At 36.5% G+C, this 24,286-nt stretch overlaps 1 protein-coding gene across 2 annotated transcripts in view; it reads right to left on the reverse strand.

The window, feature by feature from the left end:
* Nucleotides 1–24,286, reverse strand: part of ULK4 (unc-51 like kinase 4) — a 227,382-nt gene that overhangs the window by 57,799 nt on the left and 145,297 nt on the right. For both annotated transcript variants that reach the window (XM_051612810.1, XM_051612808.1), the window contains exons 32-33: nucleotides 8,254–8,420; nucleotides 4,746–4,844 (exon numbers count right to left, since the gene is read on the reverse strand). In XM_051612810.1, the coding sequence (XP_051468770.1) occupies nucleotides 4,746–4,844; nucleotides 8,254–8,420 (266 nt within the window). The remainder of the gene's footprint in view (nucleotides 1–4,745; nucleotides 4,845–8,253; nucleotides 8,421–24,286) is intronic.

Here is a 24,286-nt window from a genome sequence, read left to right on the forward strand (position 1 = left end):
AACAATGGCTGCCAGTCAGTTAATTAACACTTATAAAGAGTAGGGGATCTGAAGAAAATTATTGGTATGAACAAAAGCAATGACTGAAAATATAATAAATAACTGTAAATATAAAAAAGAAGTAATGAAAATTCAGCTTTCAAGTGAATAGTAGTATCTCATGTATAATTAGAACAGCCAAGCTAGAATCATGTCATGCTAGACAATGAATATAGACAGATAGTTCACTTCTTAATCAGCTGGAACAGTGTTCTAATTATTTTTCTAATCTTAACAATTCCATTTGATACAAAGAATTATATTTCAAGTCTTTGAAATGTGTTTGTAGTTTTTCATGACAGCAGCTATTTAAGTTTTTGTTCTTTCAGTGAAGGAGAAACACATGAAAAACTAGAGTTCTAACTCAGAAAATATCTCTCCCTTAATATTTCATAATTACATGGTAAAACTCCAGTGGCCTTTAATTTCTTTTTGCATTATCTGTTTTAGAGGGGATTATGGATTCAGCCCTTAAGCAAGGTAGAAACACTAGTGCTACGTCTTGCAGCTGTTAATATTCTGGGCTAGTGTACAACTTGAAGAAAATCCAGCACCTTACAATAAATTATTGAACAGCAAAAGTCACAATTTTTGCCATTCTTTAACTCAGAACCATTGATATATTTTTCACTTCAAAATTTTAGAATAATGCCTCATGACAAGACTTTTGTGCAATGAAGATTAAGTATAAATTTTTACTTAATTTTTATAGCCATGTTACAGTCACATGTAAACAGTCTCCTAGCATAACATTCTACTTCTCTTCCTTTCTAGAAAGAACCAGCTTTCTGTATTTTAAAGTTAATGTAGTGAAATGCGGGAAGTTTCTTCCTATTCTACATCTAAATTCCTGCAGTCTGTTGTCAGAAATGCCTTCATTTTGAACTGAGTTGCAGTGTGTTCATGAATTGCAAACCATTGCAAGAAATGTGTGATCATTTGAGCTGAAGTGGCAGTTTTCACACTGTTGGAGTTGTTACAGCATCTAATTTTAGAACTACAATGAAACTGTCTGGATTACCCAGAGGGGACACTATTTCAGTGCATTAATGAGGTTATAAACAAAGAGAGTTATTACGATAAGAGATAGATGTTCATTAAATCAGTAATGTGATTACAGAATGTGCTGTAAAGGAAGCACCATTGGGAACTATAGGGAAGATTATTTTGCAAACATTAAACAAAACATAAAAGCAAAACACCATTACTAAATCACTAAAACTTTACTATGCTATTCTTATGTATAAACATGCACAGTTTTAAATGAAAAAAAAAAATATATTTTGCCTTAGGGCAAAATTGTTGTCCTCCTACCTAAGGGAAAATATTTCAAAACCAAATGTATTTTATTATATTCTTATTTCCTCTGGTGTGTTTTGTTTGGTAGGTTTTTTTAGGGGGGTTGTGTGTGGGGCTTTTTGTGGTTTGTTTTTTTGTTTGCTTATTTTTTGTTGTTTTTTTTTAGGGTAGCTCTGTAGAAAAGAATTCTTCAAATGTAGTTCACAGATAATACTTCAAATACAATACAGGAAATAAACATAAGTCTTTCCAATCTGAGCCCAGAACTGTCTGTATTCCTAAGAAATACAAAACAAAATTCTACAGTCTCCTGGGTTATCATTCTTCTGCAGTTACTTTCATTATTCATTGGCAAGTACCTTCACATGCTCTCAACCAAAAGTGAGGGCACAGCCTTAGAATCAGGGCAATGCAGAGACAGAAAGGACTGAGAAGAGATCATCTCGTTCATCCCTATGCACTGAGGCTTCGTATTTGTCCTCTTCATGTTTGCACATGATTAACTGTTTTTTCAACAATAATACACAGAAGCCAGTAATTGGCTACAAATTGTACTAGTAATACTATAACGAAGCAGCTTAGCACCAAAAGACAAGGAAAGTTCTCTCACAGTTAGGACACAGAAAAGCAGAGGATCTAGGCCTAGGGTCTAAATCTAGGATCTACAGACAAATTAAACTCCTTATATAGGTAGTGGCAAGGTTTCTGAAAAGTTTCTGAAAATCCACACTGAACTGAGTTCAAAAGTAAACTTTTAAATTTTTTTCAGTATAATAGTACATCAAAAAGTAGAAGGTATTTTATATCCTGTTTATATATTGCTGCAAGTTCCACTATACTAATCAAATTACATTTAAGTTCAGGTGGAGAAACATTACACAAAAAGCTAAGTGTAATTAACTTTTAAACACAAAGCTGCCAAGGAGAAGACTGGTCAATTTGTTTTTCTCTTATTGATCAATTAAAGGCAGACTGATCATGGGATTCAATATTGAATTCTCCGTATTTGCAGAGTTTTCTGCATGACAGAATTTGTCATTATAACTTCTTTTGCATTCTTAAAATCTCTGAAGTTTCATTTACATGCAATCCACATTTCCTATACTTGTTTTGCTATACTCTAAGTGACAGACCAAATCACAATTCAAGGAAGGGAAAATTGATTCTAAGTTTTTGATATTTTCAAGTTTAACTCGCATTGATTTTTGAGGGATTATTAAGAGGGATAAACATGTAGAACTTGAGGAAAATAAATAAACAAACAGACAAATGAATGGGGCATGGAACACTCACCTACTTGAGCGATATATATATCAGTGAGGGAAAGCAATTACTCAAAGTGACATAAGAAACTATAAATATGGTAAGAGAGGTAGAAATAGCAAATCAGATAAAATAATTTTACTTCAATATTTTAAAGTGATAGTTAGTTCAGAATTTAAGGACTCCATTATCTCCAGAAAATAAAGTTCACAAATAACTGAGTGTCTCAGAACAGTAATAAAGGGTTATGTAGCTACTGTGGAGGCTCTTGCTTCACTACACAGCTCAATGAGTATGTAGAAGTACTGATAGCAGCTCCACAGAACATGAGCTTAGGTAAGCCCAAGTCTTTTTGAAGGGTAGGGAGCATATATATCTAGAGAGACCCACTAGACTTCACAAGGAATCTAGTCCTATTCAAAATTAGAGCATAAACTGTGTTAAACAAGTGGGTCCTAAATGTTAAAAAATATTATTCCTTTGTTCAAACTCTTCCAGCCTTAACAGGAAAAGTTTAATGCAGCATTGGGTAAAGGTTACAAAATTTACCAAACCTAGCTAAAATATCTTTCATATATCCAATCAAGCACATGTACAGAATGGTATGCACACGTTACAAGAGAAAATCCCTCACTTTTACAAAATCTTTAATAAAATTCTAAAGCAAAAAATCGACAAACAAAAAGAAGCAGCAGCAAAGATCTTTCTTCATATGTTAAAATCAGTGGATTTTAAGTAAGAATTTTAAACATACTATGTAGAAATAAAGAACAAAGTAAAACCTAGTGGTAATTTGCAGCCATGCTTCTGAAATACAAGAGCAAGTCAAAATCTAATCAGTACATTCTAACTATACAGTTATCCTATCCTTTAATTAAAAAGTTATAAAAGACTTCCAGGTGGTATAGCCTGAGCAAAGCTTGGCCTCTAATTTTCTGTTCTTTAGAGAGTTAATGGAATTTAAATTTATGTCTTATTTCACTTTAAAGGAATATTTGCATCTCTTCGTGTCTTACTATTTACCATATACAGTGATTTAAAAAATTAAAAGAAAATAAAATAATTTATAAATATGAAATACTATATAGTTGAAATTCAGTCACTTTATTTTAGGTCATTCAGTGAATATTTCCAAAAAACCTTTGTCAATGGCTGGTTAAAATAAATCCATCAAAGGAGGAGTTAGCAACAAGTACAATGCCAAAAATTAATAAAAAAGGAATTGCACTTTTCCCCAAAACAGAAGGGCCACAGGTACTCATATCACAATACATCTGAACACCTATGCTTAAATGAAAAACAAAACCAAAAATTGGGGTGGGAGTAGAACACAGTGAATGTGACATGCCTCCAAGTGAAGTAACACAGAAAGGACAGTGTCACAGGGAAATTCTCACATACCATTTTAATGGCTTTATGTTGAATAAAAGGCTGAGGCACCCTCCAAAAACCATTCAGCTCGAGAAGCATTCCTTTAGCACAAGCTATTGCAGGCAGAGCCAATACAAATCTCTGGCACAGTACGATGGAGGCTGAGCTGATGGGATGAGTCAGGGCCACAATACAGCACTCTGAGGAGATTTCAATGCAGTGCTGTGACATTTAGCAAACCCTGGAAAAGACTGACTTTAGACAGACAGACTTCAAAGACATTTATAGGTCACCAGGGACCATCCTCACTCCTAAATCCCTCACGATCATGTTTAAAAAAAACTCAGCTCTTGAGAAAAACTCAGAAGACTCAAAACCAAGAAAATTATATTGTCATCACTCACAGCAAACTAATTTTAAGTTTACAGACTTCTCTAATGGTAGTAGTTCTTGTTTTTAAATTTTGAATACCACCCTTTCCCTATGCAGTGATCACTAGTTCCTTCTAAAGGGCTAAAATTTGGCAATACACATGTATCTGACGTGAGAAACTGCAGCCTGTGCCTTGTTCCACTTTTGTGCTTGGGACAGACTTACCCTGATGTCACTGTGACCTATAATTTTGTAAAAATGGTTAGAATACTTCCTTCATACTAGGTGGGAGCTTATAAACAGTGAAAAACTAACAAACTGAGTTCTAAGATGTTGAATTCAGTTGAATAATTCCAACTTCAGCAACATTCCAAAAGGCTTACAAACAAGCAAATTCTCACCAGCTGAATAAGCGGGCTAATTAGGTCGGCCAAGGGTTTATTGATAACCAGAAGGTCTTCAGCAGCCTGCGTGTCCCCTCCTGCGCCAGATTTCTGTGCCTTAATAAGATGAGGAAAAACAACAAGCAACCTTAGTAACTGTTCCATTACGAGAAACAAATCAATTCCATTAGGTGGTTGAAGTCTGAATGGAAGTTTGAAGGCGACTTGTACACTCTCTTCTAGTTAAGTATTCCTGGGCTCCCAATGACCAGTTAACGCTCCCTGCGTCTGTAACAATAAGCACAAAGCAGAAGGGACTCCTGCTGTCATGCCCATTCTGCACAAGCTGAATATACTGACCTACATGACATTTCTTCAGCAACATGCTATAAACTATAAATGCAAAAGACACCTCTACAGCCAGAAATGTCTTATGCATTTGTATTGTCTTTCAACCTGACATGCCTGTGTTAACATTGAAGTTCAACTACTCTTTTTTCCTTTATCGGGAGCAATTTTAAGAGCAACTCAAAACAAGAAAATCAAGGTGACTCAGCAATTAATATCCAGTTCTGTCCTTCTGACTCACTTTGTATCCTGAAATATTAATAATATATTATAATAATTTAAATTAGCTGTCCTTCTGGGTCCTGGGTTAAGGACACCACTAGGAAACTTCCTAGCCTGGTACTGCCTTCAAACTATTACCATTACTGCTCTTCCATATGGGTGGCAATGAAGCCACAATATGTAGTCCAAGGGTGATCACAAGAGACTTCAGAGCCTTGGCTTTGTAGGGATAGAGTCAATGCATGGATGGAGCTGAACTTGGCAAGGGATGCAAAGAATAATAAGGGCTTCTACAGGTATGTCAGCAAGAAGAGGAAGGTCAGAGAAAGCACACCTCCCCTGATGAACAAGACTGGCAAACTGGTGAAAACAGACAAGGAGAAGGCTGAGGTACGCAGCAACATTTTTTGCCTCAGTCTTCACTGGCAACCCCTCTTCCTACCCCCCTAGAGTGGATGGACCACAAGGCAGGGACTGGGGATGCAAAGTCTCACCCACTGTAAGAGAAGATCGTGTTTGTGACCATCTGAGGAACCTGAACATATGTAAGTCTATGGGACCTGACAAGATGCATCCCAGAGTCCTGAGGGAATTGGCTGATGTAGTTGCTAAGACACTCTCCATGATTCTTGAAGAGTCATGGCAGTCCAGTGAAGTCCCTGGTGACTGGAAAAAGGGAAATATTGCTCCCATTTTTAAGAAGAGTAGAAAGGAGGACCCTGGGACCTACTGACTTGTTAGCCTCCTCTCTGTGCCTGAGAAGATCATGGAACAGATTCTCCTAAAAGCTACAATAAGGCACATGGAGAACAGGGAGGTGATTCAAAACAGAATGCCTTCACCAAGGGCAAGTCCTGCCTGACCAACCAGGTGGTTTTCTATGATGGAGACATAGAATAGACATCTGGGGACAATCGAAGAGCAACGAATGTCATCTAACTGGACTTCTGTAAGGCCTTGGACACGGTCCCGCCAACATCCTTTTCTCTAAATTAGAGAGACATGGGTTTGATGGGTGGATTGTTTGGTGGAGGAGGGTAGTGGTCAATAGTTCAATGTCCAGATAGAGACTAGTGACAACTAGTGTCTCTCAAGGGTCAGTACTGGGACAAATACGGTTTAATATCTTCATCAATGACATAGACAGTGGAATCAAGTGCACTCTCAGCAAGTTTGTAGATTACACCAAGGTGAACAATGCAGTGGACACACCTGATCGTAATTCTGACCATAAACATCCCCCCTCATCAAAACACACTGCCATCCTAGGCAGTGTTAATTACAACTCATCTCTGCCCCAGGACTTCAGAAAGGTCTGCTTGCAAGATCCATGCAACTTTGGACCATGACCCTCTACAGTCTAGCAGTTAGAGAAAAATGTAAACATTTTGTCTGAAATACTCATTAAAAATCTTTTTGTATAGTGTTTCATTTAAAGCTTAATCCAAAAACCGTCATCCAAATGTAATACCTGGGGACTTTTGCTTGGCTAAGTGAACACAGGAGCAAGGCCCTGGAGAAAGGAGACGTTATTATTCTTGATACTGATGAGTTGAAAGGGAAGAATTTTGAAATAAGAGAGATCTGAAAAGCTGTTTCTCCAGGTAATAAGACATATTGGTATTTTCCTCCCTAAGAATCACCACAAACACCTTGAATGTAGAAGTCCAAGAAGGGTAAAAGAGACAGTGCAGAGAAGACAAAAAAAAATGAGTGTTTAGATTAATCAAGAAAGGGAAGCAAGACACGTTCACTTGGGCAAAATTTACAAAGGCTCTTTCTGATTAATGCTTGGATGAGAATAAAGACATCCTTCCTCAGGGATACTTGACTACTTATTTTAACTGTTATGTATTTAGTGTCTTTGGAAAGAGAATGAACATCACTAAAGGAATTAAAGTTTATGTATGTATATAAAGGATACACACCACAGCACATTTAAACCTACATGAAGTCACTACACACAGTCTACTTCTCAAATCAAGACTGCAAATTACTCAGCTACTGTGGATCACCTGTGGAACATGATATGATGAAACCACTCCAAAACAGGTATGTAAATTAACCTGAACCTTTGTGCCAAAACACAAGTACTTGGACCAGAGAGAGAAAACTCTTGAATGAAGCTGGATACAGCTATCAGAACCATTCAGCATAAAGTACTGAAATGCAAAGGAAAAGTGGTGTCATGTTTTGCCTATACAGCCAGATACAGTTATCACTTTACATATAAAAAGTTTCAATAAAGAGGATACCAAGTGGAGGTAGTATCATCTGTAAAAGTAAATTCAAATGTCAAAAATTAATAATAGGAGAAAATTTGATTCTGTATTCCAAGTTTTGTTTTATAAGGAATCTTATTAAGAAGATCCCTATAAAAACAGTCTAAGAATATTTGTTATCACTGCTGTGATGCATTTAGTGACACCTGGATAGTGGAATATTATGTAGATGCATGGCAAATATCTTTCTGAGCTCCTTTTATAAAGAGGTGGAAGTCTTCACTGGAACAGGAAGTCCTACCAATGCCATGATTCACAGTGGCTCAGACATAAACTTGGAAGACCAAGTGATCAGTGTAAGAGAGCGAATACTTTTGTCGACACACATGCAGAGGTGACACGTGCTTTTCAAGCACAGTAATCACATGCAATTTATAATAAAATATACTGGGTTTTGCTGAGTAATCTTTTTCTTTTAAAATGAATGGAAGAAAAAGGCTTTGAATTATCACTGAGCAAATGCTGAAGTACAGAAATGAGAGTCAGCTAGGATCTGTGTTTCCAGCATAGTGAGGCTGGTATGAATAGTCTAGCCAAGTAAGCACATGGAACAGTGATATGCAGTTGAAAAGACACACTCTTTTCACAACCAACTACAAATTCAACACAATCAGAATAGTGGGTATCTTAAAATTGTTGAAGATGGTGATGACTCCAGGAAATACAATCCATACCTGTAAAGTCTGGCGCACAATGTTTACTGTATACATCAGCATACAGTGCAAAATGTTAAGCAAGGACAGAAGCAGTGCATTTGCAGTTTTGGTGCTGCTTTTGTAATTTGCCTCCAAGTACAGAGCCACAGTTTCTATTAGGAGATTACATATGTGACGAGTCAGTCCTAGATAGAAAGGGAGACAAAAAAAAGAAATAGACTGTCAGGAGAAGAACAATATGGAAAGTAGCCCAGTTAAAAAAAATAGATTAGCTTAAAACCAAATTTTGCATACATTATGAATATTTATTAAATTTCCTTTTTTTCTCCATCATTATAATTACTTCCTCTTCTGTTCGGAGCAGCTCACAAAGACAGCTAAACCGATACAATCAAATTTGCTAACTGCATGGAAAATTATGTAACTTTCATTAAATGCATACTTTAAATCCTAAACTTCTCTGTGGCATGCTGCTACAGAAGGCTCCTTCACAACACTCCTGGTTACAAGAATTAAGCAATTTCTCCAGGCTTTTACAAAATGACATATTAAGGTCTTCCAATTGCAACCCTCATCTGCTTTCCTTGTAGAATTGAACGGTGTTATGCTTAACATAAAGTAGCTTCAGAAGAGTATTATAAATAAAATACTGAGTACTACATCTAAAATGTTATTAAGATCTGATTGACTGGTGGTAGTAATAAGTTTCCTGAAAATACCTTCTTGTCTTCAAGATTTTTTTCGTTTTTTTTCACCTTCTTTGGAAGTTAATAACATCAGCCTCTGTAGCTTGCTTAACCCACAAATCAACTCACAGAAAAAATATAATCCATTTCAAGGCAACACTAATACAATTTAGAATATTTCTTAGTTTCAAATACAAAGTGACTGAGTTTATTCTCTTTTATCGTAATCTTTTTCTTTCAGAGTTTCATAAGAAAGGAAAGATATTTTGTTCCTCACCAAGAACATAATAATGTTTATAAACTATGTTATTTTAAACTGACAATTAGCTATATTGAGACTTGTGTGCACACAGGTAGTAACATTGTACTATATTAGTATATTAGCTTTGTCCCCATGACTTTCAAAAATGACTGAATTATTCAATTGATTTCACTGAAGTAAAAAGACCCCTTTTATAAATTGTCCTTTAAAAAGTAATTGTATATATTTTTACAACAGCAGAGCAAGATTAGAATGAGATATTGTAGAATATAATATGTAATTATACCATTCAGCTTTTAAGAGTAGTCAAATTTGTGGGGTGTCAAACTATTTTTGCTTTGAAAGCTGCTCCATCAATTAACTAAACTTCCATGAAATTTTTTCCTGTTCATCATTCTTATTACTTTCTTCAGGAAATTAATTAAAAAACATTCATTTAGAATACAGCTATGGGTCACAATCATTGAGAGTTACAGTCTCTTTATATCTCACATCTTTCTGAGCTTCTGTGATGACTAACATTATTCTTCCAAAACTATTTGATTGATGGACTACAGCTCAGGCTAAGCTTTCAATTTCTGGGGTATTGTCTGCATAAACCAAACTCTCAACATTATATCAGTCTAATCTTGCACATTTAATTTTCTTTCCCCCTGTTTAAAGTACAGTTTCTGTTGCAGTTCTGAACACTTCATGCAAAAATGAGACAGCATGAAGAGACATATTTCAGTGATGTCACCAATACTTACCAAGAAGAAAACAAACAGATATAATTGCATGTTTACCCAATACAAAACTTGAGGTTACTCTGTGCCTTTTTTCACCAGGTTAAATTAGAATAAAGCTAAGGAAACAGTCCAGTAACAGTTGGTCCCTATCAAAGCAGGATCTGCAAAACTGCCTGCAGAAATATGTCCAAGTACACTCTGTTTCTCTCTGTTCATGGCCACAAAAACCACTGCCACATCAAAATGAACGTGTCATGTCTGTGATTTCTAGATGGCTTACATATAACACTTAAGACAGTGACTTGGACATTATCACTGCCAAGACCTCTTTCAAATGAAGGCATTGTATGGGTGATCATAAAAAAATAATTTTTAGGCAGTAGTCCTCTCTGCATTTATAGCACTAAGTAGGGAATGACTAGTAGTGAATGGAACAACAGGACCTATGATTCTGATCTGCAATTGTTTCCCTTTCAAGTTTGAAGAGAATAACTAGTTTATTCCCTGGCCTGTACCAGCCTGCATCTCACAACTGCCTCACTCCTGCTGTTTGGTGAATGGGGAGGTGAACTCATCACTCAACCTTCTCCTCATGAAGAGATACAAATAATATAATCACCTAGATTTTATTCTCTTGAAGTATTTACATCCTAAGGTCACGTGCATTAGCAACACCTGAAATACACTAGAACATTCACATGTATTTAGCTAACAAAAACATCAGAACTGGCAAATTTTATATAGATTTACACATACTCACAAAAACTTACATGTACAAAGATATACACGCTAAATTTGGAAATCTGGGGGGAAAAAACCCACAGCTTTTCCTGGACTTAAAATACCTTAGGAAAATTTAACACTTCAAAAGTTTATTATAAAGACATTTCAGATAAAACACTGGTGCAAAATGTTCCCTCACACTCTGCATGATTCATACAGAAAGCTGAGAAACACTTGGTTCCACAGATAAAAAAATAAACCAGACTGACCTCCTGCCAAGTAAATAAATTTCTAGACATACTCTTTGAAATACTTTCTTGTGTCACGATAAAATGAAAATTGGAGGCCACAGTTATAGACATATAAATATAATTCTTGCTTGCACCACAAGACAAAATACACATTGTTTGCCCTCAAAAGAGAAGATTGGTAACCTGGTATAATTTACATTGACCATGACAAAATTCAATAGAAGTTTAACACCCTTGGCCAATGGTACTGTAACCAATTTACTCAAAAGGTAAAGGTCTGAAGACCAACACAGGAATGTCTCAGCATTTCAGAAATTGAATCCCAAAATAGATAGTCTTAAAAAAGAGGATGCAACTCTAAAAAAAGGAAAATGTACTCATAATTTATTAAGTCATCATATAAAAACTGCATATGGATCTCCAAGTTTCAGAAGACACATTTAAGATTTTCTGCCAGATTTTAAAAGTGGTTCAAGAACCACATATTTCTTAAGTTCTAATAAAGCCTAAAAAAAGTGTTTCTCTTAAAAAAACCACTTCCAACAATATATTTTTGAGTTCTGTTTAACAGACATAAGTTTCTTATGCAGTAATTCTCAACTCTTCATTAAAAGTCAAATAAGCTCATCCAAAAAGCACACCCTGTGCACTCCTAACTTTTGAAGTGGTGAATCTGAATTTGAATTCTGTACCATAGAGAAGAGTTAAGCTCAGCTAAATTAAACCCAAGGAATATTGCTCTACTGAGATAAACTACATATTTTAAGTATGCTGTTACTTCCAAATATGTTTGCAACAGTCCACTTTGTCAAGAGAAAAGTGTTAGCGTGAGTTTACATAGGTATGGTAATGCATCATAATTTAGTGATTAATTAAAAACTTAATTAACTTATAGGGTATTTTGTTACTCTAATAATTTGAAAATTTCAGCCAACAAAATAGAACATATAATATAATTTGTAGCTATAGTTATTATTCCAGTACTTCATAGTGCACTAGTCATGCCTTATATTTATTTGTAAAAGGAGGATCTTCAAAATATCAAGTCCCAGTGCAGTTCTCTGCTACTCAAATTTTGCAGAAAAATAGTGTAAAACTTGGATTTTGCATTAGAATAATTGTGTTTATAAAGTAACATATCTGGAATGAAATGAACAAAGAAGCTGTTTTAATGGCAGTCCAAGATTCATAATATATACCAAAAGGACTGCATCCAAAATCCCTAGCTGCAGTTTTATACCATTTGACAAACCTAGCGTTCACAGCAGAGCATTTCTCCTGCCCAGAGACCCCTGCAATGAAAAGAACACGTCACTGATAGTGTTTCATGAACGTGGACTGTGATGACTATGCTTGTGTTTTACAAATCTATTCAAAAGATAAAAGGAGTCTTTTGGCCCATGATACAGCTCATCGGACAGAATGTGCCGTGATACTTTCTAGAATGAAAGCTGAGAGGAGATATTTTATTCTCACCTATTAGCAACACGGATAAAGGAACAGAAATCCTCACTTCCAAATCATATGAAACATCAAAAGGCCAGCCGAGGAAGCAATCTTCTAGGCAATCCTTTCATGCCTACCAGCAATTAGAGCATTCAACAAACCTGCCTGCTTTCAGCTGAAGAAAATGTTGGAGCAGGTGCACTTCCTCTGAACAATGCCACCACACAGCCACACAGCCAGCAGCAAACCCCTCAGCCCAGCAAAAAGGTTTCTCTTTGTTCCTCTCTACATGGTGCTCTCTGGAGAGCTGTTTTTCCCATTTGTATCACACCCACATAACTGACTACCCAGGGGTATTACCGGATATATATCCGCTAGACTTTTCTTCCTTCTTTACTTACAGAGTGGACCTGCTTGAGTTTTATGTTATATTTTTTTTTTAATTACTCAAAATAATACCACATTGGGAACTAGAAATTATACCACCAGACTAACTAGGAAATGTATTTCATAGTATTTTTAATGTTAATTTTAAAACTCAAAAATATGGTTAAGAAGAAACACAGGCTTGTAGTCCAGTAGATTCTATCACATAGGAATTAGCTTCTCAGTAACTGACCACTTAATATAATTTACCATGTCATAAAGATTAATTAGAAAAACTTAATTACCTACATAAACCTGGGATTTAATTTGCATCACAGGCATACTACTCAAGGTCTACTCTCTTGAACAACTGCAAATAGGCAACATAAAGCAAATGGTATCTTTAGGGTAATGGCATCTTTTGGAGAGGCTTGTTGCTTTTATTGCTCTTTTTCTTTATTATTTGTTACTGTTCATGTTTTAGGTACTATTTGTGTTAGTACTACAATATTACTGAGGGAAGAATAAACTAGGATAGAAAATTCGGTCACCACAGATTTAAGATTTGGTGAATTATGAATGCCAGATCAAGTGGAAAGAAAACAGTAGGGCTGTTGAACATATCAATTGCGTGACTGATGCCCTGAAAATTATTTTCTAGTCTGATTTTAAAAATTAACAGCACCTAAAGAGGAAAATTTTGTACATATTGGATAGTCTCTTCCTAGTACCGGGATAATGACTGGACATTTTGTAACTGAATAAAGAATTGCTAAATTCGAGGAACAAAAACCTCTTCGAATTTGTCATGCGGCAGTGGTCAAGGCTCTCCAGAGCTTACCTTTGTGGGAAGAGTCTGTGGCTCTGCTTTTCCTTTGCATATGGCAGGTAAGGGCACTCACCAGTGGTGCCCAAGCAGGCATTCCTACCCTCACACACATTAATATGTGAGTGGTAAGGATTATAACAATCACAGAAAAGCCAGTCATCACCTTTTCTATGGCTGGGTTGAAAGTAGACTGGGAAGTATTATGTTAGCTTGAGTGTGGATGCCTGAGAAGAACAGAGGCCTGACATTCTCAATGGCAAGATTTTTCTGCTTTAACTCAAAGCATGACATAACTCTACTTCACTTTTTCAGGACTGGCAACATTTAGTGGTTATTGCTAAAAGGTATTTTATAGGTGGCATCTTTCACTTGTGAAAAAAGAGAGCAGAATTGATGACTCCCCAGGGAACCATGTCAAACTCTCCCCAGCCAAAGAGAATCCTGCCAACATGGAAATTTACCTTCTTCTAAAGTGTAATATATGGAACAAATTTGTAGGTGATTCAGACCAACAAGTATTTAGAACAGAAAACTAAAAGATAGAAAATCAAGTGGATTCTCTCATTAAGGGGAAAAAAAAAAAAGTATCTCAGTGTAATGAAAGATACTAAAAGTGCAACTTGAACAATTTAGGAATAATAAAATCACATACCATTAAATATGCTTGACTGGTCAATGCAAAAATAGTAAAATACAAGAAATTATATCAACTAGGTAAGACTGTGGTTGTTCTGTATGAAAAGATGTGAAGAGGAATACTTCTGAAAGTATCACCACTAGTCCTTTGGGAGCTCCTGATTTGCTGCTGCTTTTGAAAATGAAAAAAAACACAAAACCAAACCCAAAACAAAAAAGAAAAAGGAAAAAAAGGGATTTCCCATCTTAGAATCTCATTAAGGTTTCTGTGACAAAATTTCAACTGAATTCAAGTTTTTGTGTTAGACTGACTCAACCATACTGTAATTAATTCAGAAAAGATATCCAAGCTGTTTGAAACTAAGTTCAAAGCACACATGTTTACATAGCATCAAAGTTTTGAAGGTAGGGGATTTTGTTCCAGACAAGATTTGCTGAGATGGTTCTCATTCCTAGGAGTATAACTCATTGAACATGAACACAAAGTTGTTCAACAGGGATAGAATGAAGAATCAGACAGTAACTTTCTTCTGAAAATAATGATAAAACATCCAAATACTTTCTAGGTCTATCAGAAAAAGAAATAGTCAAGATTTATATGAAATAATACTACATAACTATGGACTGTAATGATGTTCAGGGGACACACTCACAGTGTTGATAGGAAATTAATAGTGTCTCATCTTAGTAGTCAGGTTTGATTTGCTTGGCATCACAGTCTCTAGAAATGCTGTCTGCTTCTTAGGTTCTGTAAGTAGTTGAGAATAATTGGGCATTTGCTAGAAAAAGATAAGTGAAAAACACAGCAGAAAGGTAGGATCCACTGAAGATGCACACACAAACTTTAAATGCTCATATCAGGCACCTTGTGGGACTGCATATAAAAGAAACATTTATTTTAAAATTATTTATTAAAATTAAACTTTTGCATTTCAGAGAGGAAATTTAGTACCCAGCAGAGTAGTAGGCTTTGCTGCCGGTTCTGTCACTAATGCATATGGTATGTACATCACAAATAGGCTGCTTTTTGGTTGATTGGGGAGCATAAGGCCCTTGGTGCATGTAAAATCGAGTGCAATCATCCCAAGAGATATCTGACAATGCAGTAGAGTACAATGCCAAGTCTGCCTGACAGACATTGATTTTGTAAACAGCTTTCTTGATGGCAAACACTAGTTCTTCCCAGCTGTTTGCTAGTGATCCATTGTTGGAGGTTATTAACCCTACAATTGTGTGTGAGTGTGCATGTGTGAGACAGAGAGAGGATGCAAGTACTCCGTAGTCTCCCCTGACAAGCTGTGTCAGGCTGCTCTGAACTGCTCCATCGGGCAGCCTGCATTAACCCTTCTGGTTCGGCCTGAAACAGATGCACACACTCAAATGGCCCTTCTAGCTGGAAGATCTGTGAAGGGATGGAGGTAATGCAATGACTTTATGGAGTATACCTTTCAAATATTTCTGTCTCAAGTTGTGCATATATTAAACACCCAACCTGCATTCTTTTCATAGGGATTTAAGCATTTTTGTAGGTAGTTTTTCAGTGTCAGTTGTGCAGTACTTGCAAGCACAAACTTCCATCGTACAAAAAAATTAAATAAACCAAGACCTGCAATAAGATAAAATCACATTGTCTGGCTTGACTATTATTGCTGCAAAGTAAACTTCATAGTAGCTTTTCAGCTAGATATTTTTCCCCATATGTTGGAGATAGATTAGAGATGGCAGTCTGTTTCATAGCATGTTTTATAGCATATGTTTTATAGCATAGCACTTCTACAGTCGGATCCTGCTATGTGTTGTTTCATCCCCTACAAGGTGTCAACTATAATAAAAGTCTTGGTTTTGTCAGATGAAGTTAGATGATGCTTAGGAGATTTCCCAAGCAGCAGGTTTTAATGATCTGCACAAGAACCTTACTCTCTGAGAGGCAACAGTCTTTAACACCTCCCCTAAAACTAGCCCGAGATCTTAGTGGTTGGTAGTTCACAGCTACACGGAAAAACTTCTGCTTGCATGTTGTGAATTAATAGACAGTGTACGCTTTTTTTAGAAAAACAGAGGCTGCATAAAGTCCTCAAATTAATAGCAAAAACTAGACAAAAAGCTCTTCACTAGATTAAAATCTATTTTTGTTCAATCAGGAGTTCTTTGTATTCAGCAAAATTCAGAGGCAGTAAAGTTTTGATATAGAATTTTTACTTACTTCCTCAGAAAGATCAAGCCTGCAACAATTACTAGGTGATAAAATACATGGGGAATTTATATCCTGGGCTTAATTTAGAACTAGAACTTTTTCTAAAGAGATTGCCCTTTTAATAATAGACTACCTGTCACACAAGATTAAACCTTATTTTTCTACTTCAAATATCTTAACATGCTTCTGCTTTGGCATCAACTTTCCTTTCTACGAGAATCCTTGAGACATCACATTCAAACTCTGAGAGCTGCCTTTTTGACAAAAGCTGTGCAGCCCAGATATGAACAGCCTCAGAATGCAGATATAGCCCTAAACTGTTGTCACAAATTGACAGCATTTGACAGCTTTGAATGACATTACCAGCACTAACTGCTCTAGCTAGGCCTTCAAGAGTCCCTGGACTGAGAATGATAGGGACCAATGAACCTTGGCTTCAGAAAATTCTCCAAAGTTTTCCAACAGTTTTGAATTGCAGAAATAAAACACAGCTGACTACTGGTTCCACATATATTCAGCAAAGAATAAGGGTAAAAACTCTATACATTTCCCTACTGAAAAGTCAAGCTCTGCAAGAAAATATATTAAATATTCCTACTCTTCTTGGTCTATTTAGATCCGTGTTCCATAGGATGAAAACTTACAGAGAACAAATACTTGGATCAAGTGACAGTCTTTTACAACTGTTACAAACAGACTGAAGTACAAAAGCAAAGGCTAGAGTACCCACTAAATGGAATTTGCTGCTGTTTATTACAACAAAACTGAATCTATACCACAGATTTCTGTAACATCCTGCATCATTCATCAATTAAGTTTACAACAGAAATGAAAGCTGACAACCAGTAATTGCAACTGTCCAAGGTGGCCTTGGTGTATCTATATGTACATGACCAAAAGCCTTAAACAGAGGTCAGGGTGTTACATGATAGTAAATCTTGTTGTGCAGCTATGACCAATTCTGAAGCCCCCAACATAAGAACTACATAGAGCTCCTGTTGAAAGTCCAGCCACAAATAGGATCCAAGGGGCTGGAGCACCTCTCCTACAAAGGCAGACTGAGACAGCTAGGGTTGTTCAGCCTGGAAAAGAGAAGGCTCCAGGGAGACCTCATACCAGCCTTCCAGTATCTTAAAAGGGTCCACAGGAAAGCTGGGATAGGACTTTTTACAAGGGCATGTAAGTGGGAAGACAAGGGGTAATGGCTTAAAACTGGAAGAGGGGAGATTAAGGTTAGACATCAGGAAGAAATTATTTAGCATTAGGGTGGTGAGACACTGGCACAGGTTGTCCAGGGAAGTTGTTCATCCCTGGAAGTGTTCAAGGCCAGGCTGGATGGGGCTCCAAGTAATCTGATCGAGTGGGAGGTGTCCCTGCCCATTCAGGGGGGTGGAACTAGGTTCCAATTCAAACCATTCTATGATTCTATGTTATTATTACTCTAAGTAAGGTACCTTAGGCATATGTCTGGTTTTATTTGCATGGATGCTTGTTCTAGTTTGACCTATCCATGATTTTCAACCTTACCTGTGTATATGGTAACAGACTGGGTAATAGACTGGCTCAGTTTCTAGTCAGGGTTAAATCATGACAGTACCTTTCCTCTTCTCTCTACCATGTCTGCTCTGCTGGCCATAGGTGTTTAATAGACATTCATGTCCTACAGGGTCCCAGTAACTTTATCAACTTGTTCCCACACAGGGAGCTTCCAGCATGCTGCCCCCAGAGTGTGCTTCATGTGTCACTTCTTATGCACCTTAGCCACTACCACTATGCACCTACATTTCTCCTCCAGTCTGCTTATGCCCAGACCACTGATTCTAGAAAACAAATTCAGGCAAATAAATTAAGTTCAATCTTTTTGTTTTATAAGATACACAAGGGAGTGTGGGGAAAAAAGGGGGAACTTGCAATTAAAGGCTCATGTTCCTTTACTCCTCCTTCATTTTATCACAAGTGAAGAGACAAACATCAAGGATGAAAAAATTGAACAGTAGCTTGAAACAATGAAGTAATATCCTCAGTATTTTCCAAAATAATATGCTCAGCAACAGATTCAATACAGGTCATTGCTCCATCTAGGATTCAGAATTGCAATAGATATCCTACAGAATGGTGGCATCAGGGCATATTTGATAGGAATTCCCTTTGCTTATATGAAGAAACACTTTTTCTGGTTCAGAAAGAGTATGTCAAACAGCTTTAGGTGTGCCCAATGAGGTTCAGTACAGGAGCATACACATTTTTCCAGATGGAACCAATATGCAGTTGCTACCTGTAAATATCTGAGATCTGCTCAAACTTTTGGCTCTGCTCTGTTTTAAGTAGCTTGTGCTTTGCCTTTGTTCATCAACATTTTTAGAAAGAGAGAACTGACTAGGCTTAATGAAGATTGTGCATTAAGTGAAAGGGACTTGAAGTAGGCTACAAAAAGTGAAGTCTGAATCTGTGCCAAGTAAAAGCAGCTCTGATGGGGAGACTGGAGGAATTAAGATCTGTGAAACTGGACTGTCAACAAATTATGCAAGAACTGAAGAGAAGCTGCAAAACGTAGATAGCAGAAATGAGAGGCATACGCAATTAAGTTTGCTAGACAAGCCATTTCATGGCAAGTAGAGGTGAAACATTTTGCACAACTTGGCCTGCCAGAATACTGCGCTGAACTGGGATAGTGGGCTACAACTCAGTGTGGGAGACTGGGCACCACAGGCAGCACCAACACTGGCCAGCTTGATGGAACTGAATTAGGAAGTTATTGTAAAGAGTGGTCATTTATTGCCTTCTGGATGTGTTGCTGTCACTGGTTACAAGCATGACCATAGGCACACCTTTCATAAACAGAGGTTTTCTTGCAGGTCATGGGGCAGAGCCCCAGTCAATTCTTGCACTCAGTCCAGACTGAGTACCCCTGTATCCAGGCTGATCCTGTAATGTACAGAGCCAGGCTGAGTGACTGCCTGACCCATAAGCCTGGGCAGGCAAAATCTTGTAAGCAATGCTGTGCTTTCCACATCTTCTGTCAAAATCCCTAAACCTGTCATGACAATCTGTTACTTTGGGTATTTTGTCTGCCTTTTCCTTACCTTGTTTATGACTTTTCCTCACAGTATAGAAAAAGTATTGCCACTACATTCATCTTCTTTTGTTGCTGTTTGAAACACATGCTCTCTCAACTCAACAAAAATTCAATGTAATTTCTGAAGAAAAATCATGATAAGTAACAGTTCAAGCATGTTTTTGTTTTTCTTGTAAGATGAATAATGGCATAAACTTACACCTCACATCATTCTGGGTTGGCTGGTGGGATCAAAATATACAATATCTGTCTGTTTTTGAAAAGGACACAGCTAGTTTTTTCAGCAAAAATGTGTATTGGAAAGACTGGTGAGCTATCATGGGTAATTTTAGTGTCTTTTCAGACTCTATGTAATACAAATAGCAGCAGTAGTTTTGCTTATGTCCAGGGACATAAGTCATATCTCATGGCTGTATTGTTGGCTAAAAAGCTCTATTTTACAATCTGGACATGTTAGCTAGGACATAATATCTTTTAAAAGTGTGAATAAAACCATTAACAACACTTCACTGGATTTTTCTCAAGTCTCACAGGAACAGAGGTGAGAGGTTTTTGAATACACAAACTGCAATGATAAGCAGAGAAAGAAAGGCCCTCAGGAAAGATAAGACAAGTTGAAACTAAATGGCTGCAGGTGAACAAGAGGTTTCCACTCTTTTTTCCTTTTCAAAAGGTGGGTGGTAATGTGGAAAAAAAAACCCCAACACTTCCCACTTTTTACAGTCTCCTAAAAGACAGATAAGGGCATTAGATTTTACAAAGATATCCTATTTCTTACCCTATTCATATTACAAATTCAAAGGGAAGCACATATCTTTTTCTCAGCCAAAAAGAAAGAATAGCTAGCTGATGCAATATCTTCTAACAATGTGGAGATATTTATAGAAACCTTTAAATCCTATTCATGAAACAAAAACCCGCAGTGTTTATCAAGTTAGGGCCTCTTTAAATGAAAAGTTACACCGGTTTGCTTAAAACTCAGATCTGAAATCCACCATATGTGCTTGAGCACAGGTCTTTACTGACACACTTCTTACATTAATATAATCTTGGTCCAATTAGAAAAAAAAACTTAGGCTAAAATAAGACAATTTTTTTATTTTTTTTTTTTTTTTTTTTTAGAAAGGGTGGACAGATAAGATTGTACCACATTTGTGACAAGTATTTTTTTAAAAATCAAATGGTATAATGAGGTAAGCAGCTACGTTTTTGTCAGAGCAGCTTAAATAACCACTGTCCCTCAGCTGGACATTTCAACTGCACATCAAAGGTTCCCGCAACAGGTGACTTAAAAAACTGACTGTGTGCACATACATGGCCATCAATGTAGCATGCATACAAATATACATGTAATTAATTACCATATCAAATCTACAAGGCATTGACCAAATGCTGTAGGAAAAACTCAGTTTATAACTCCTAGCTAGAGCATGGTAACTTGACTAAATAACAAGAGCACACTCACCTGAATATATTCTGCCTTAAGATGGAGGAAAATCCATGTATAGACATGGATCTCTGGCTTTAGACTTCAAAAGAAATTTACCTATAGACATTATTTTTTAAATATGAAACGCACATAAAAATATAACTTACAACATTTGGAAAAACTAAGCTAAACAATATTATCAAACTAGATCCCAAATAGCAAAATTAAACATCTAACTATAAAGACTATATATGAACATAGTATTTTAGGTAAAATTTCCAAAATAAATTATATTTACATGGAAAAACACGAACATCACAGGAAAAGTTTCAAGTACTATAGACTACTACTTTGAGTACAAATTGGGACTCTCAAAAGGCTTTAAAAATGTAAAGAGCTTCTGTTTCTCCATGATAATATAACTTTTCTGCTTCAAAGAAAAAAATATTTTAAAGTTTAAGTGTCCACAAACAGTTTAAGCAGATTGCTTTGTGAGATGAACACATTTTTTCAAACCACAATTTTCCTGTAAATAACTTACAAGAGGAAAATATCTGGCCATCTGGGAGCTGTGACAAGTATTGAAAACATCTAAAACAAAACAAAAACCCCAAACCATTCTTTAAACTACTGAAAACCATCAGACCACTACATAGATCTGGTCCTGCCAAAACTAGTGCTTGCTTTTAGCAACTGACAAAGTGAACTTCTTTCGGTAGGATTTAGTGAGTGCACCTCAAGAAGACTACTATCCTGAGGACAAAGTCATGATTGATGTAGTTTTATTTTGTGTACTGTATTTTGTACCTTTGCAACTTTATTATCAATTGGCAGCAATACATTGTTTTCATACTGAGATTTTACTAACAGCTAGAATAGAAAAAGATATGAATGCTCTTGACACCTATGGCATAGTAACTGTATTCAAACTGAGCCTCTTTTCAAATACATGGTTACATTTTTTATTTCATCCTTTCATATGATTTTTTAGCTAACAAAATATATCTGACAAGCTACACAAGGACAGCATTATAATTAGATTTTAATTAATTATCTGTAACAAATAGTTTGTGTCATCATCAGTTAACTTGTAGCTCCTAGGATAGCTACACTTCCACCTAGTCACTCATTTTCCCACAAACTGAACAAATTCACCAGTCCTAACATATGATTTGGGTTGCACTTCAGAGTACTAGTGTGTCTAACAGGAACATTTTAATTAGACTGCAGAAAAAGCAGCACCCAGAATTCATGCAAAGACAAGAGTCTTGTGGGGGCGTGAGGTGGAAATAGCATAGAATCATAGAATGTCTTGGGTTGGAAGGGACTTGTAAAGGTCATCTAGTCCAACCCCCTGCAACAAGCAGGAACATCTCACACTAAAACAGATTGCTCAGAGCCCCATCAAGCCTGACCTTGTCTTTGCTTACGGTAGGAGGGACTTTTATTTCCCTGGTCTCTATCCTGTTGGCCACCAACTTGAGAGCTGTGAAGAGAGGGATTGTGAGTGAAAAGGAGCATGAGGATTTGCAGATTTCTTTCTTTTTTCCAGTCCTCAGTGTGTCATCAGGAAACCTTCGGATTTCCAAACCCACAAATACAAAATCAATGCCTTACATCTTAGCATAAAATTTTCATTTTTAAAATGAGTTTGCTACTTCCAAATATTATCAGTCAGTGTAATTGCTCATCCAAAACCTTAAGTCTTAGTTTTTTCTAGGAATTGGATAGGCATAAAAAATGTTTATTATGGTTGGCATATTACAAACATAAATTCAATCTAAGTTTTGAAATGGCTATATTTATTGAACTAACTTCCCACCAGTAAACTAAGCTGATCAGCTAAATCATCAGATTTCTGCATAGGGCCTCTAAGACTGGAATATAATGGAATGAAAATATTTAAAACATTTTTTGCTATAACTCCTTTCACTTCCATCAATGAAGTGTTAAAATGAGATATCTTGGGTAATTTAATCAGGCAGCTATGCTGCAAGTTGATCTGCTTGGCTGGCCACAGGGATAGTATCAGCAAGCCTACTTCAGCCACAGAGAAGGCCAGTCCTCTTTTGCAGTAGAGCACCAGTGAGACAAGAAGTAACAACTCTTGAACCTTTATTAACTTATTTAATCCTTTGAAGTCTTAGCAAGCATGCTGTGACATTTTGTACTTTATGGGTACAGCTCTCAACGACAACAAGGTTGGTTCTACTTGAATGGCATAACTGTTTCTCACAGCAATTACTGTTTCTATTTTCATTCTTTTCAGATGGCTGTATTGTTGAATATCACAGGATGACACAGGTTATTTTTTCCTCAAAGACTTCACTACTATCATGCTATTTTGACATGATTCCCACTTATCTTTTATGATACCAGACTTCTAAGCTTGCCCTTGTGATGTTATATGCTTCCACCTGAGTGACTGGCATTTTGGGTCAGAAAAACATGTCTTCATACTGTTAAAAAAACCATTCTGAACTTCATAACATCATAGAAGGGACTTCTTCAGGCTCAACCACCACTAACTTCTCATATAAGCTGCAACTCAAATGAACATAGTGACACATGGCTACTATCTTTAGATGTTCAGAGAGACATCTCTTGTGCTCAAGAGCTGAACTGATTACTACAGTACTGGCAGGGAGGTGTGAAAGGCTTACATCCTGCATGGCAGAGGCCGTAAAGTGCAAACCTCCTAACTGAGGGACTTGCCATGTCACATCCAAATGATACAGAAGCAACATCTGCAACTGTTCAGGATAATGCAAGTCTGTCTGCATTTATTTTCTGTATTTTAAAATAATTTCTTACCTGAATTATTTTTAACTGAGAGCATTTTGTTTCTAAACATTGACTAAATACAGAAAAAATATATTAAGCCATACTGTTTTCCCTAACGTATTCTCCCTGTCATTCCTTCCATCCAAAATCACAATATTTTGCATATGAGTGAAGTTATTTATTTGCTTAGGGTGCTGCACAATAGCAGGTATAAAGTAATGTCAAGAAACAACATTTTCTATCTTTGGTCATTGAACAAATACTCCTATATTGTATCCTGCAAAAGTTTTGTAGAAAAGTCCAGCTTCCTAGGAATAAATAGGGGGTACTAAAGAATGAGCAAATGGCTTCAGAATTAGCAGGAACATTTGTCTGATTTCTTCACAAACTAAGTGTGTATTTTTGGAGACTTTTTGTTTGGTTGGTTTGGACTTTTTTTTGAGGGCATATTATTTTATGTAATTTATTCTATAGAATTTCATAACTACTGCCTTTCCCTTGCAAGTAGACTTCTTCTCTGTGACTAATTCATGGTCCTTTTCTTGATTGCCGTCTTAAAGTGAGTTAGTTTCTCCAATCTTAGAAGATAAACCTGCAATTTTGAAACCAGTAACTCCAAAAACTCACTTTTATTCCTCAAA

The sequence above is a fragment of the Apus apus genome, chromosome 2, assembly GCF_020740795.1.
Source record: "Apus apus isolate bApuApu2 chromosome 2, bApuApu2.pri.cur, whole genome shotgun sequence".
NCBI classification, from domain to species: Eukaryota; Metazoa; Chordata; class Aves; order Apodiformes; family Apodidae; genus Apus; species Apus apus.